At 37.1% G+C, this 17491-nt stretch overlaps 1 protein-coding gene across 1 annotated transcript in view; it reads right to left on the bottom strand.

Moving 5' to 3' along the window:
- The window catches only part of SYN3 (synapsin III), a 200136-nt gene that overhangs the window by 25348 nt on the left and 157297 nt on the right, over positions 1 to 17491 (bottom strand). The window contains exon 7 of the mRNA XM_026694961.2: positions 12897 to 12959. Within this exon, the coding sequence (XP_026550746.2) occupies positions 12897 to 12959 (63 nt within the window). The remainder of the gene's footprint in view (positions 1 to 12896; positions 12960 to 17491) is intronic.

Raw genomic sequence — 17491 nt, 5'->3', positions numbered from 1 at the left:
TCAGATTTAGCTAAATATGGGATATGGTCTGCAAAAATCAGGATAACTGCTTGATAGCATTAAAGAGTAAGTGTTGGAATTGGGGGGGAGGCAGAGAGAGTAAAAGTTCAGGGGTTTTATTGCTTTGGTGCCATTTAGTGATTCTTTGACATTGGCAGTGCCAGATCTGGTAGCTCTAGTAGGTTTAGGATCAGAAAGCTTATTGGATCTTATCCGGACTGCTTCTTTACCAAGCATTGTTTGCTTGTCCTTGTCTTTACAGGAATGGGTGCTTTTTGAGAATTCATGACAAAGAGAAATGAACAAACATTTTTCTGGCATGGAGTGGATCCATGTTGCTTCTGCCTGTTTGTGCAGCTGCTGGAGATATAGAATGTCTATGTGGAAAAGAAAGCAACTCTGCTGCCATTTTTAACTTTTACCACTGTAAATATATTATGTAGAAATATATACTTTAGATGCTGCTAATACCCCCCCCTCCAAAAAAAAAAAAACCCCAATGACAAACTACTTATCATTTTAATATGGTGCATGACATTTGTAACAATTATACTATTGGCTGCATTGCTATTAACTTTCGATATTGTAAAACTGGATGCTCTTCTATCATTAAACTTAAACGTGTAAATAAAATAATCACATTTCTCTTCCTGATTAAACAAATATATCTCCTGTTTTGTTTTGTTTTTTTCCTCAGTGTTTTAGACTATGACCTTGTTTGAGCAAACTTATCAACTTGTATTCAGCAATAAGGAGTACTGAATTTTAAAAAATAAAAAGAAGAAAGCATGGTAAGCTGCATTTGGATAGACAAAATAGACACCTTGGTGCCACTAAGCTTGATGCTATGAAGCTTCTTCCTTTATCTAACTTTATTTTTTTTTAAATACTTATAGTAAATTTAAAAGCAAAGTGCTGGGGTCTCACTTTACTGGTGTCTCACTCCCAAATGCATTCTTACAAAATAAAAGAGGACTTCATCTGGAAATGGACTAACTTGCTCCAAGAAGACAGAGCTGAAATGGCAGAATATCTTGAAGTCACAAGGACCAACTTCACCAGTTAGTCTTCTAGTAAATGGGTATCTTATGACCACTTGGATTCAAGCTGGTAACTTCTTGGGCTAGGAAGTGAAGCAGGATTGGTCAAATATGTGGATGAAGGACCACAAAAAAAACCTCAAGAAAACTGCCTATGTGGTCAACAGAAGTTGTACTTAACTGGACGGCATCATTATTTTTTATGCCAGATACACAATTTGAATTCTAAAGTTATTGTTGGAGTACTGCAGCCCATTTAATAAATTGATACATGGCTTTAAGAGGCGATTTGCTGTTGACATCCTCTCAGGGCAGAGATGCCTCTAAAGTCATCTAGAGGCTCTAGGAAACATTAGTTGGAAATCAACTTTATTTGTGCCAAAACTTTGATTCAATTTTCTTTCTTCTTGAATGCTGATCCCCTTGTCTCCCCTTTATGATTGGTAGTCTACATAAATACAAAATGGAAAAGTGTGGCATGCTTGACAGTAGTTTGATTCCTTCATCTCAGTGAGAACTATTTGTGCAGATGCAAATTGATAGTCTAAATCTATTCATATAAAACCATTTGCATTCTCAGTGGGTTTTTTTCCCTGTGATTGTTGAAGCAGGATGACAATACATTTTATTATCAGTCATCGATGTAACCTATTAATCCTCAAACTGGTGACCTCCAACTGTGTTGGAATTTTAACTTCCAGAATTTTAAATACTGGCATGTATCATGTATCAGTCTGAATTCAGCTGGAAATCATCAGATTGAGGAAGGAGGATAAAATCTGAAGTCCATTTATCTATCTACAGTAATATAGAATTAAAAAAAAACCTTGCTGCTATTTATACATAGCTTCTTTGGCAAGCCAAAAACTGTTGGAAACATGGTACTCGCATCTCAGGAATTCTTTAATCTGGACTACAGTACTCAGTAGGATGTTGACTTTGGGTTTCATGGCCTAAATGACCATTCCCCAATGTGAGGGTTTTTTATGAAAAGATGAGGGACCATAGTTATTATACAGCCTAGAAGCTCCCTGATTACTCTTTCCAGAACAATTCTGCTATTTGGGAGTATTATGTCACAATGATTGGAATTTAGCTAATCTAATCCTCTGAAACTTCCAGTAAGGGCAGACTCTCATGGTTTCCTTCTCTTTGGAAATATAGGAACCATGGTGGTGCAGTGGTTAGAATGCAGTATTGTAGTCTAATTCTGCTCCTTCCAGCAGCTTGATCCTGACCGGCTCAAGGTTGACTCAGCTTTCCATCCTTCTGAGATTGGTGAAATGAGGACCCAGATTGCTGAGGGCAATATGCTGATTCTGTAAGCTGCTTAGAGGAGGCTGTAAAGCATTATGAAGTGGTGGAACAACGGCTGATGACTTCTCTCTATCGGTCCATGATAGAAAGTGTCCTCACAGTATGGTATGCTGGTTTAACAGCTGCAGGCAGGAAGGCACTACAGTGAGTGATTAATTTGGCACAAGAAACCCTAACACTACTGGATGACATTGTCAGGTCTCGCTGTTTCAGTAGAATAAGGAAGATACTTAGGCATGATTCACACCCTGGCTAATGTTTCTTTTCACTTTTACCATCGGGCAGAAGACACCGAAGTATAGCCAGCTGGACAAAGGTTTAAAAACAGCTTTGTACATATGGAAACGTATGACTAGTTCCCCTCCCAATTATTTGTATAAGGATTATTCTGTATACTATTCATGTTTTGTATTTTTGTTATGGATTGCACCAGTAGAGGCTAAACCAATTTCATTGTATACATGATGTACAATGACAATAACAGCTATTATTATTAAGTAAGTGTTATTGCTATTGGTATTTGACCAGACTGCAATGTTATAACCAAGGAGTAAGCATCTTGCTTCGAAATATTGTGTGAACACAGTCCTGTCTCATACAATGGCCAAAAAAGAAGAGTGTGTGAAAGAGCAGAACCCTTTTATTCTGTGGATTACAGATTTCTTAGCTTTGAAATGTGTACATGTATGTGTATGTGCATGCGTGCTCTTTTCAAGTCTATGCCCTCCAGCTTTATTAATGGGTGGCATTTTTGCCAAATAAAAGTGACAGTACAAAGTACTGTGAGGGATGCTATCTAATAATCCAGGATGCTGAGATAAAAAGATTACACATTTCATGTCCAGAAAATGTTAAAATATTATGTTGTCTCTATTTGAATATTTCTTTGAACTCTTTCCTATATTTTTGAGCCAAATGACCCCAAGAGCAATTAATATTTAAACAAACAAACAAACAAAGGAAATGAATGGTCTCACTATGCCTTTTGCAACTTCATGTATCTGTTTTTTTTAGCAGATATGAGCATCCAAATAAAAGTGTTCTGGGCTGATTTGCTGAAGTCCAAATAAATACAAGCATAATTGTATCTGATCCTTGTCTGCTGAGGGGTCTTCTATGCTTGCATGAAATCAGTTTGTGTGCAGTATGTTTTTTTCCCTTGAAACAACCACACACAAAAGAAGTAACTACAGAGAAATGTTGCAGATTTGAGGAGAATTTACATATTGAACTTCTTACATCTCACATCTTCAATAAGTTAGAGTTCAGGAAAGGCATTGGAGTACTTTCCACCACAACTTTGGATGTACCCAGGAGCCCTCAGCATTTTATCATTATACAGATAGTCCTCAATTTACGACCACAACTGAGTCCAAAATTTATGTTGTTAAGTGAGACATTTCTTAAGTGAGTTTTGCCCCGTTTTATGACTTTTCTTGCCAAATTTGTTAAGTGAATCGCTGCAGTTGTTAAGCTAGTAACCCGGTTGTTAAGTGAACTTTGCTTGTTGGAAGGTTGAGAAAGGGCATCCCATGATCCTGGGACACTGCAACCATCATAAATATGAACCAGTTCCCAAGCATCCGAATTTTGATCACATGACAATGGGGAGGCTGTTGTAAGTGTGAAAAACAGTCATGAGTTACTTTTTTCAATGCCATTGTAACTTTGAGCACTCACTAAACGAACTGTTGTAAGTCAAGGACTACCTATACATACCCATTTAAATCCCCACGCAGTTCATAGATTGCTTGCCTTCTAATTAACAGGCAAGGCAAGGCAAGGCTGAATCCAGACAGCTTGGTAGATCTTCTGGCTAGAGGAGCCAAAGCTGCCTTAAGTTTCCTGTTGCACATAATGCGCCTTATGCCACACACACTTATGCTCTGCACTGCTGACTCTACCTCTATAGCATGCATCAGAACAAAGAATGGAATGGAATGGAATGGAATAGAATAGAAAATATGGAATGGAGTGGGATGGGATGGGATGGGATGGGATGGAATAGAATAGAAAATATGGAATGGAGTGGGATGGGATGGGATGGAATGGAATATGGAATGGAGTGGGATGGGATGGGATGGAATGGAATGGAATGGAATGGAATAGAATAGAATAGAATAGAAAATATGGAATGAAGTGGGATGGGATGGGATGGGATGGGATGGGATGGAATAGAATAGAATAGAATAGAATAGAATAGAATAGAATAGAATAGAATAGAATAGAATAGAATAGAATATATGGAATGGAGTGGGATGGAATGGAATGGAATAGAATAGACTAGACTAGACTAGACTAGACTAGACTAGAATAGAATAGAATAGAATAGAATAGAATAGAATAGAATATATGGAATGGAGTGGGATGGAATGGAATGGAATGGAATGGAATAGAATAGAATAGAATAGAATAGAATAGAATAGAATAGAATAGAATAGAATAGAATAGAGCTGGAAGGGAGATCTTTCTAGTACAGCCCCCTGCTTAAACAGGAGAACCTATACTATTTCAGATAGGTGGCTGTCTAGTTTCTTTTTAAAAACCTCCAGTGATGGAAAGCCCACGATTTCTGAGGGGAAGCTATTCCACTGGTTAATTGTCCTCACTGATAGGAAGTTTCTCCTTAATTCCAGGTTGCTTCTCTCCTTGATTAGTTTCCAACCATTGTTTCTTGTCTGGTGCTTTGGAGAATGATTTGACCCCCCTCTTTTTTGCGGCAGCCTCTCAAATACTGGAATCCTGCTATCATATTACTCCTAATTCTTCTTTCCTTTAGACTAGCCAAATCCAAATCCTGCAGGCATTCTTCATATGTTTTAGTCTCTAGGCCTTGGATCACTTTAGTTGCTCTTCTCTGAACTTTTCCCAAAGACTCAACATATTATGTTAGAATATTAGAAAGTTATTGGCAGTTGGTGTCTCAGTTCCACCTGATATTAGCTGCCTCATGCAAAGACTTTGACAATTCACAGACCGGCTGTTTTTTAAATTTTTATTATTATTATTTAAAAAATAGAAAAATAATTTTGGGTGGGTAATCAACAGCATGATCCACAGAGTCCACTGGCTGATCTGTCAACATGCCAACTGCAGGCACTTGTGCAATGTGTAGGCAACTGCTGATGAACAGTGCATGAACGATGGGACATCTTTGCGCTGAAGTGAGGAGCCTGGATAGAAGTGCCCATATGTCAGAGCTGGGAAAGGAAAATTCAGCAGAGGCCAAAAGCTCACTTTAAATCTGAGTATTAAAAAAAGTATTGAAAAAATCAAGGCAAAAGACAATGAAAGATCAGCCTTATCTGTAGCTCAGGAAATTAAGTTCATATGTTGCTCATGGCTTTATTTCCTAGGTCACTGTCTTCCCCTTCAATTCCATTAACTTTTTTTGGGAGGGGGAAAACTTAATTAGGTTATAAATGAAAAGTGAAAGTATCTGGACTACAGATGTATACTTTGGCTCCTTTCAAATAGGAGGGAATGGAAATTTAAAGAGTGGGTTTGCTTCCATGGAACACACATTGCAGGGTTATTTTTGTTTTTTTTTGTTTGGATCTCATAAATCTTAGGTTACATGTTCAATCTGGGTGCTCCTAATTTGGTGTTCAATAAACACATTTCTGAACTTTGTGTTACATACTGTATTTGGGGTTGGAATCACTACGGCTGAAATTATGAAATTGATTTCAAATTTGATAGATCTTTTTCCTTTCTCTAAATATAAGCAGCTCTATGTTAAGACAGATCTTTAGATTCTAATAATTTAGTGAGTTTTGTGGATAAGAGGTAGCAAATCTTCAGTAAACTGAGCAAAGACTTTGATTCCATTCATAAAAGGTAAGGGATGGTTTGACAAAAAGGAAGCAGCTTTTGGCCAGTTATCAGACTCATATATTAGTAAAGATGTATGGAATTTTTATTTATTTAATTAATTGCAAAAAGTGTAATCTGTAGAACTCAAACTACAGGTGCTAGTAATCATTAGTTTTAATAAATAAGAAAAAGAGAGACAGAAGGAGATGCAATATGCTGGACTTTGGTATGAATATTCAATAATGGATAAGAAGTCTGAATTAAGCATTGTTTTCCCGTTGGAGATATGCGAATGTATAGTATGCAACTGTGATGACCATGGGCGTGGCACAAAGGCAACACAGACAGATAATCAGTAGGAGTCCCTTTATTAGCTTCAACTTTGCCCCCAATGTCCTGGTGACCTTCTGGGCTGGAGAAAAACTCTCCCAGGAACAGCCTTTTGCTGCAGAGAATCATGTCCAAAACGTGGTCAACAAAAACTGTAACTATAAGTCCAATCAAGGCAAGATGAGGTAATTAGTCTGGCAGGGCAAGAGAAGGAATTCCAGACGTGAAGGAACGATAGTAATTCAATATGGTTGGGAGGATGCCAGGAACACAGATAATCAAAGTCAACACAAGATAAACTCACATTTATTCCCAGCAGATGCCGCACTCAGCATGCATCTCTTTTAAACTCCCTTCCCAGGTGTGGCTAATGAAGGGAATCACGCAACCCATGTTACTCTCTTCTCCATTCCTCCCTAGGTGCCCTAGGATGAAGAGGGGCCTGGGTCTTCCTCTGAACTCTCTCTCCCTTGTTCTACCTCTCCCCTGTTCTGCCTAGCCAGACTTTGCCCTTCCCCAGTTTCTTCCACAGCCAATGGAACCACACTCTCACTCCTGTCAGCTGTTTGTCTTCCTCCTTGGATTCAGACTCCGACAGGGGCATGACAGCGACTTTTAAATGTTTTGAGATTTAAATATGAGATTCTAGGAATCTTTAGTTTGGAATAACAGAATAACAGAGTTGGAAAAGAACTTGGAGGTCTTTTCTGGACTATATTTTGATTTGCATTACTATGAAGTTCTTTTCAACAATATATATTTCATATACACAGACATACACATACGGACATAGTTAAAAAGGGTAGAAAACTTAAATATCACTAAAAAAATTTCTTGAAAGAACACAACCATTAGCTCAGTGTGATATGTGTTCTACTAATTTTTCATTTCGACTTCCCAAGAGCTTCCATTTAGAAAGACTTAATTATTTTGCAAAGAGGTCTTGCCAAGAAACAAGCTATAAATCTCCTTACACAAAGAATTTTAAAACTCAATTACAATGCTTCAGTTATTTCCATCTACAAGAGGTTTATTCTGAACAATCCACATTACTAATAATTTCCAGATACTGACATTGTGACACAATGTCTTTATATTCAGAAAAAGATTTAATAATTGAGCTCATTGAGAAGCTTGTAATTTACAGCAATGAGTGCAGCTGCTAAAATGAATCAATATATGTGTGAATGGGAAGCTTAACCTGTGTTACATCTGAACTTAATTGCCCTCCTTTAAAGAAAATATTTGCCTGTTGTCAACTAAAGACTTTTACTCTTTTCCTTTTTCATATTTCAGAATCACTTATTTCTAGCCTTGGAAAAAACATAATGATGAAAAAACTTTCTCCTTTAAAAGACTTGATGTTTAATGGTCCTCCTTATTTTTGGTTATATATAAAAAAACAAACAAAAACCCCAAATCCCCAAAGCATGAAAATACTCCACCCTAAATAATGCAAATAGTAGCTATAAACAACTAAGTGTTGGTCCATGAATTGCTTCAAATAGGTACTTAAAAAAATGTGGCTAACGGAGATCTCTTTATTTGATCTAATTTTAGAGGCCTAAAAACAAAGTTAAAGTTACAAAAATACACATTACCCATAAATAGGAAATGTACTTTCCCTTCACTATAAAACTGGCACAATACTGTTCCATGATCTGGTCAAAGAAACGTGAAGACTCTGTTTGAAAGGATATGGTACAGTTGAGAGCCAAGTTACCATATAACTGGCATGTATTTTCACAATGAGTGTTTTAAGTTTCATATAGATATGGAGAAATTTGGGCACATATGCTCTCCCCTCATTTGGTCCGTAATAGGTCTACAGAACAACTTTGTTGGTTTCCACAAGCTTCTAAAAAGGAGCTTCTTCGGAGTGCTTTGAGTTGTTGCATCTTTTATTGTGGTATTATTTTTTAATTTTGTTATGGGGTTTTGTTTATACAGTATTATATTGTTTTCTATGTGAGATGCTAAAAGTATTTTTTTTATTGTGGCAGCAATAAAATAGGATTAATAATAGGACTCAGGCAGATGTCATGATCCAGGAATCAAATGATGACTGAGGTAAAGAAGCTATTTCAGCAGGACCTGTGGAATGTCAGCCTCAGGAGATGCAAAGTCAAAAAATCCCCTGATCCTACTTTTCCCTGAGCAGTATGGACAGTCAGATGATGATGTAAGGCCTCCCAGCCCCTTTATCCAGGAAGTAAAGGGGTGAACAGATTAGTGACATTCTATTAGGCTCCTTCAAGCAAGCAAAGGAACAAATATCTTGATCAGTGACAGCTGGCTATATAGCCTGATTTAAGATGCAGCCCTGACCCATGATTCCTTGTTGAAAACAACCACCTGATCTTTCAGTCTTGCATACTGTTTGTGTCTGACAACCTTGACCTATAATAGAGATCTCCAAACTTGGCAACTTTGAGACTTGTGGACTTCATGGCTGGCTGAGGAATTCTGGCAGTTGAAGTCCACAAGTCTTAAAGTTGCCAAGTTTGGAGACCTCTGACCTATATCTTGGAACTTCTGTTAAATAAAATCCATTCAGGTAAGTTTCTTTTAGAGACTCTGCTTTGGCTTGCAATCCTTGTCTGCTGGCATATTTTGGCCTTAACTAAACTGCTAGAAAATGAGTGTATACTTTAATTGGAACATGAATCAGGATACCTGGGAGATTTTAATGGCAGGTTGTACAACCTGGCTAGTATTACACAAATATGGTGTGGGACAAGTTAAAATTCAACAGATTCATTCTTAAGAATATGTAGCATTTGTTATTAATCTGTTTATACCTTTTGAAATTTCTTGATTTACATATAATTAATGTAGTTAAGTTCGTTAATACAATTCAAAGTGCATAGGTGGCTGGTTGAAGAATTTTGATGCTGGTGTGAAATAAAAATGCTCCATTTACATGACACCATTTACATTATTATGAGTTGGAGGGTTGGTCACATTATGTCACCAACAATCCTTCTGTTGTGTTTTGTATTTTATTTCATGGAAAAAGGCAAAGAGAGTGAGAATAGGGACAAAGATACCTGTGACAAATAACAGCAAGTATGCACTGGGAAAGTATTGAGAAATTAGAAAGTAACCCTTCAAGCTATATTATGAGAGATATTTAATCCCATGCTTAGTATTCCTTCTTAAAATATTTTCTTTGAAAAAAATATTTGCCAGCTCAGTCATTGTCCGTAGTTCTATAGATTGAATGATCAGTTTGGGTGTTCTCTAACAGTAGGTATTAGAGGAGTTTTCATTGTGTGGGTGTTCATTTCCATTTTCTGATGTCCAGAGCAGAATAAGTATATACATGTCTTCCAACAAAATGAATATCCATGCAAGTTTATCAAAAAGTACCTGACCATTCAACTTACTACTGCACAACCAACACAAGCTATTAAAAGACTAATAATACTGCCGTACACCAAAAACATCTCAAACAACCTAAAGACTATTGTAATCACACATCATCACTATAGTACACAGACAAACTCAAACCTTCCAAAATATTTTAAATAAACCAAAAGACAAAATCGGACAAATAATCAAGCAGTAAATAATAACCTAATCAATGAAATACTAAGGAGAAAAGAACGTCTCTAGTAACAAGGAAAGGACAAGCTACAATATATAAACAGAGAGCAAATTCCACTCCTTTTTAGCACTGAAAATGTTACTTCGTCTGCTAACAAAATGTTTGCAAAGAAACAACCAAGCTCAGAGAGCACTATGGACTCTACAAAGGGTACAAGCTTTGTTTGCCAGGAAGAGGAAAATAAGGCAGAGAACTGAATTTGCTTCCTGCAAGAAATCCAATAGTAATATGATTCTCCTAAAAATCTGATGGGGAAGAGTGCTAATGCTGTAAACCTTCATCTTATTTCAGTCTTTCTCACTCTGTATATAAACTATACCACAGAAATGTCGAAAACCTCAATGAATCCTTTCAGAAAATAAGCCTGGGTGAGCACAGGTACACTGAAAATCTTACCATTAAGAAGTGAAGTATATAAGCATAATCATCTGAAGATACTAAACTTTTACTTCTGACAGATTGATCACACAACCAAAGTAGTGAAGAAAAATGCCACTGAAATTGAGAGAATTGTGTGGATATGGATGGCTTTATGTACTCTATGGGCACCTGCCTCTCATATGATTTCACAGATTAGTTTATATAAAACTGAAGACCAGCAAGATATTTTCAGTGCATATTTCTGAATTGAGTATAGATAAATTGCAAGATTAGATCCAGGAAAGGCAGTTATCTTAAGTTACTTAACATGGAATTACTGTAGAGGCTTTTGCATGGGTGAACATAATAAATGGACTTGCCAAGGATTGAATTTACCTCTTAAGATGTGGCATCCAATTAAAAGGGAGCATCATAATTACTGGCTTCCTTTTAATATAACATGTAACAGAATACATCAGAGTGGCAATACACCACAGAAAACTAGTTTTTTTGTTTTTGTTTTTAGAATTCCAAGGTTTGCACAGCAGGAAACCTTGGCTATGACAGCCAAACACAGGAACTTATCTGATTTCTAATTTGCTCTAAACTCCTGATCTGTTGCCAGGTAGTTCTGAAGTTCCTTCCTGCTAGTTCAGTACATAGTTGGCATTAGATAAAGTAAATATGCATTGCATTAACAAATCATCTTTGTCTCTGCCCTTCAGTTAAAAAATTACCATAGAAGGTGATATTATAGAAGAAATTTTGAACTAGATTGAAGAGCACTTGGACAATTTCATGCCTAAAACCAATATATCAACCCTAAAAGATTGCTTAATTGATCAATTGCTTAATCTATCGATTGATATGATCAATTGATATGATCAATTGATATGATCAATTGATATGGTAACATAAGATTGTGAAATTTAGACAATGCAGAAGTTAAAAGATGTATAGTTGATAGCATGAAATGACAAATGCTTAACATAGCATAAGGTAGCAAAAAAAAAAAAAAAAAAATTAAGTATCTAGGGCTGCCAAAAAACTGGAGTACATAGCACAGCTAAATAGGTTGCCTCATCGAAATGGAATGGGCTGGCCATATCATTTGATGAGCATATCAGTGCTGGAAAACAATAATCCCTGATTAGATATGAGCTGACCTTAAGAAACATAGAAAATGTCCAAAGAAATACTGTGAAGTTGATATAATTCAATTAGAAAGTATTGTGAAGAAGCTGGAAAACAGATGAAGCCTTTATTCTGCAATGGGTTGATTGGGCTGATAATAAATCTTGTATGTGCATATGCATATGTGTGTGCATTCATAGGGTATGATGGTTCCACGGTTAAAAACACTGGACTTGTTGGCTGGAAAGTTGGCAGCCTCAATTTGAGACCCAAGCACTGCATGATGGGGTATGCTCCAGTACTTACCCTACCTAGCAGTTTGAAAGCATACAAATGTAAGTAGATAAATAGATACCACTTTGTTGGGAAGATAACAGAGTTCTGTGCACTCACATGACCACAGAAATGTCTTCTGACAATGCTGGATTGCAGAGTTTTAATTGTATAAGCTGATCCAAGGCTATTGTGGTTTCCTCAAAAATCATGATTAAGCAAGACTCACATAAACCAGGTAATTAACTGTTGCTCAGATTAGTTTAGTTCTTCCTTACAAGGTTGGTTGCCAAGCAGAGAAAGTGCTTGTTAGATTGAAGAGGTCTTAACTTTCTCCTTACAAATGAATTGTCACTTAAGTTCAAATCCAAGTTCTTATTTGCCTTGGAATAAACAAGATACTCATATAGAAATAGAATTCCAGGAAAAATTGCTAATTAGGCAGAAAAACATAGTTATAAAAATGATGACCTAACAACTTTCTAGCAGCTGAGCCAGATCTGAATAATCTTTTGTAGCTTTGTCTGAGAATTATTCTCAGTAATAATATTTTCAATGCCAATGGATATCCTAGTGTTTCTTTTTTGCTTTATTTTATTAAAACCGAATGCACACAGACATATGTGCAAGAAAAGGGGGAAAAAGCAGGGATATTTTGCCATGTTGCTGTTAAAGGCTCTGCAATTAAAAATTCTGCATACACAATGAAAGACAGAACCAAGCTTTCCTGTGAAACAATGATCCCTGATGTTTCCAGGTTTTGTGAATTTACCCTGGAAGAAATATATTTGCCCTCATCACATTAAATTTCCTGTTAAATGTTTTTTATTTCAATATCCTGCACTCTGGGTAATAACCATCTGTTTCTTTCATATGGTCTGGCCAACATGATCAATATAGGGATTTACCTCTTTTAATGAAGGGCCAAAACAAAGATTTTAGAGAAGTTTGACTTATTGGACTGAAGTGATTCTGCACTATCATATTCATGTGAGAATGTCTATGCACATCCTTACCTTTCCCATTCCTGCATGAGCATGTCCTAGCTTGATGACCATTGGAAAAACTGGAGTTGTGAGCTGAAAGAGGAAAGGAATTGTTATCAAAGTAGAACATGAAAGATGGTTTCAGTGTTGTGATTTCAGTCTGGATCTATTCAACAGATCCTGAAAGCATTTGGTTATCATATGATCAAAAGAAAATATGTCTGATAGTCCTATGGAAAATGAAGCTTTCAACAAGCACTTCCCAACAACTTTTGTAAGTATCTGCTGGAGAACAAAGACTAGATGTGTGGCAGATGCACATGAGTGCACATGAATGGCTTTTTTTCCTTTCCTTTCACGGAGTTCTTCAGATGTGCAGACTTTTTAAGCAGCTGCCATACACTCTGCTCAGATATTGGTGGAAGTTATTTGGGGATCTAAAAATATGTTAAGTTTGCGATCACCAACTGTCATGTACAAGTCTTCCAACTTCTATTTGAGCCATTATATTTATTTTTTGTTAAATTTGGCATGTCACCCTTCAAAAGCAGATTGTTCCAGGAGACTTCATAACAAATAGAAATTGCAACATAAAAATGTAAGAACAGTTTGCATTACTATAAAACAATAAAAACATATTCATTTAAACAGCTTTAACAGCATTTTTGTTTGAAATTAGCACATGACTTTATTCAGAGCACACAAATTAAAAATGTACTTTAAGATGCTGAAAGGCAGTAAAAGGGAATACATGCTGGGAAAAGACAAAACAGAGTTAGAGGACTATCACTGAAAAAGTTGTTTTGGATAGCCACTGATGTCATCAACAAGGAAAGGCTCCAATATCAAGGCTCTGAAGGTATTAGTGTACATGTAAGAACTTAGTGAAATTAATGTATTTATCCAACCAATATATATGGTTACCCATCTGTTCAAAAAAAAAAAAACTTTAGTAATGAACAAAATAAATAAAGTAAAATAAAAACCAAATAAAACACCATCAAGGCTTAGTGAAGGCACAATCAGGTACACCTGTACTAGAGCCACTCCCCCCCACCTGCCCCCAAATGAACATTTTAGACTAAATGCCTAAGGGGAAAACCAGGTATGTCCTTGTGAGAAGCTAATAGAGTTGGGACTGTCTGTGGAAAGGAAGCTATTCCATAGGGCAGGTAATATGACAGAAAAGGAACGTTTCCTGAGACTTACCAGTTGACATTGTTTCATCAAAGGTCCCTGGACAAGGCCCATTCTGCCAAATCTGGTAGGGTGGTGAATGCCCCTGGGGATTAATTTGGTCCCATGCCATGAGGGCTTTAAAGGTGACAGCCAGCAATTGGAATAGTACTTCGAAGCTCACTGGCAGCCAGTGTAGGTCTCCTAGCAGTGGTGTTATACAGATGCGCTGCAGTGTGCTCAATCTGCATATGCTGTGGCAGTCCGGACAACCTGAAGTTTCCAGATGCTCTTCAAGGACAGTCTCATATAGAACACGTTGCAATTGTGATTAGTGCCTCCTGATGTTGAAATGGGCACAACTGGTACACAGGGAATTAAAGTACAAGCTCTCCTGGCCCTGGCTGCTACCTGCTCCTTCAACAGAAACTATGCATCCAAGAGAACCCCCGATTTCAGATACTTTAGTTTGTACCTGTGAAAGTCTTTATAAGTTAATACCACCTCCTTGAACTGGGATCAGAGATGAACAGGAAAGTTCTTATAAAACTAGTTTAACGTGTGTATAATGCTTATTTCTACTCTTTACACTTTTATTTTATTATTAACTGAAGTATGTGGGTACCTTTCAAGGGCAATCCCACATGTACTGTAAATACTTTAAAGTAAACGAAATGTGTTGTTGCTAGGACACTAATTAGTGTACAAGGTTATCTCTGTCCGAAAAGAATGATAACAGGCAGATCAGTATATTGTGGTAAAAGGCACTCTGTGTCACAGTAGGCCTCTAATGACCATGAAAGCTCTAGAAGCTATAAACATAATTATTCAGAGGCTTGCTGAATGCCACTCTGCTGGACAGATAAGCCTTCCACTAACTGTATTCCAGGCTCATTTGGAGTGAGCTGCAGTTTGTTGGCCCTCACCCAGTCCATAATGTTGATTCAACACTTTCACTGCCAGTACTACATCTGATGAAAAGAGGCAGAGCTGGATGTCACTAGCATATTGATGATGCTTTATTCTAAATCTTAATGTGATCTCATGCAAAGGCTTCATATAAATGATAAATAGCCTCAGGAATAAAACAGAACTTTGGAACCTCTCCTGTAACCTGTTGAGGATCTTTTCCTCCTTTGTAAGGTTATTAGTTTTGGACTTCATGGTAGCCCTCACTTTCTGTAATACCTTAGCCTAAGAAATATGAATAACACCAATCATCCTTGCTTTTAGGAAAAGTTAATCACAGCAATTCTAGCAAGCTTTTATCCTAAAAACTGTTTGGCGAATTATAATAGTTAACTGACTGCCATTGTTATTTGTGGATCATTTTGTTTTTATTGCATTGTATGCTGCATAGTGCCCATAGTCTGTAAGGGCTGGAGCAGCTTATAAATATTTTTACAAAAATAAATAAGATTGGAGCTGCTAAAATTCCTGAAACTTTGTTTTCCTTTGAAGCTGACCACCATGATGGGAAAAGTATAAATATTAAAATTTAGTACTTTTGATTCATCAAATACAGTGATGCAAATTATGTTTAGTTTTAAAAACCAATAAAATATATTATTCCTGTTCAATCATTAATTTGCTCTTTAAAGAGAAACCTGGTAAGATCTAAATATAGAATGGAGAATGTTATCCCCATCTGTGGCAATTCTATATATAAGAAATTATTCTTCACTGAAGCTCTCTGTTCCATTATGTTGATTAGTAAGAAAGGTTGCAAGGTGGCAAACTTCCAATATCTTACTTTATTCTTGAAATTAAGCATACCTCATAGTGCAGAATTCCAAATTCCCATAATCATGAAGACCACATGAGGACTAGTTCTTTGGGAAGGTGAAAAAGCAAGGTTATCATAGTCACGGCCAGGGACTGGACCTGGTCTCCTCAGCAATATTGCCACTACCACTCTTGTTTGATATAGCTTTAGAATGGGAAACATGGCTTTGCATCCAGGCTGGCTAAACTGAGGGGTGGTTGCACACTTAGCCCCACAGTAAGGAAATGTCAGAGGTAGGGCCAAGTTGGGACCTGTTTCTCTCATCGCTAATGTTTTTGCTGACAATTCTTCCTGGTTATGAGACTCATATGACTCATATATGAATCTCATACATTTCATGTGAGAGATTCACGTGACGTCAGGGGTGGGATGCTACCGGTTCGGCCCAGTTCTATAGAACTGGTAGCTCTGAAGAGCAGCAGACACCGAACCGGTTCGGTGCAATGACCTTTTGGTCGTCTGTTTGGCCCACCTTCCCGCCCGCCTGGGCTCTTGGCTGACCTTTATTTCCTGCTTTTTCAACCTCAGCTGCTTTGCGCGCACAGCTGAGGTTGAAAAGGCAGGAAAGAAGAGGATTTTCAAATACTGCGCACCTGCGCACAGTGCTTGTCAGCTATCTGGGTGGCACAGCTGATTTTTTTTTGCAATTGTTTTACATGGGTGCACAGTGTGCATCAGGCAAAACGCACTCTGACCGAACCGGTATTAATACCAGTTGAATCCCACCCCTGCGTGATATGGGTCACATTCTTGGATTGTCTTGCCTGAGCTGAATTTTTTTACCCTAAAGCTAGAGCAAGGAGGAATTGCAGCAATGGTTACAGTGATTATAAAGCAAACTATCTCTGACCTAAACTGTGAAGGCAAGGTCTGCACAAAATGACCCAGAGATTTGTATGCAGCCTATGGCTGCGAATCCAAGACTCCTATTTTAGATGGCTACATACAGTATAAGATCCAACTCTGATTGTACATCTTTAGCCATAATAGTTTGATGAGAATTACATTACAAAGAATGTGCCCATAAAAGAATAGCAGTAAGTAGTTTAAGCATACTACTTTTATTTTTTTGTATATATTTAAAAATAATTTTAAGTTGCAGTGTTGGAAAATATTTCTGGCCAATGTCTTAGAAGATCTACTAGAAGATTAGTAATTCTACCTGGATTGTTACCCTCAGTCTGGTATCCTTTATGTTTTTGGACTCCAGAACTTGTTCTTGCCACATTAACTAGGGATCCTCAGATTTACTAAGATGCCGGAGTAGATGAACAAATGATCTGACTTAGTACAAGACAATTTCATACACAGCGGTGATTAGAATAGGAACATTTCCTATGATAGCTTCATTAGATTTCCTATTCCAAAAGACCAGGTGCTAAAATCTTGTGCAAGATCTCATACAAGAATGTCAAAGCCTTGTTAAAATTTCTGAAAATATTATTTATTTACAAGATGTCAGAGCAAATTTGGGATCTGATGGCTTTCCTGGCAACTCCAGCAGCTTCTCAGGTTTGCTGTGGGAGTATAATATATCATATAAAATATTTTGAACATTTTAATATACCGCAGGTAGTTCTTGATATATGACACTTCTTTTGGTGACTGTTCAAAGTTAGAGCAGCATTGAAAAAGTCACTTTTGACTGATTTCACACTTACCA

The sequence above is a fragment of the Notechis scutatus genome, chromosome 6, assembly GCF_049901735.1.
Source record: "Notechis scutatus isolate UNSWTSFEM ecotype Mainland chromosome 6, rNotScu1.2, whole genome shotgun sequence".
In the NCBI taxonomy this organism is placed as follows: Eukaryota; Metazoa; Chordata; class Lepidosauria; order Squamata; family Elapidae; genus Notechis; species Notechis scutatus.
This window is presented reverse-complemented; position numbering and strand designations above follow the sequence as displayed.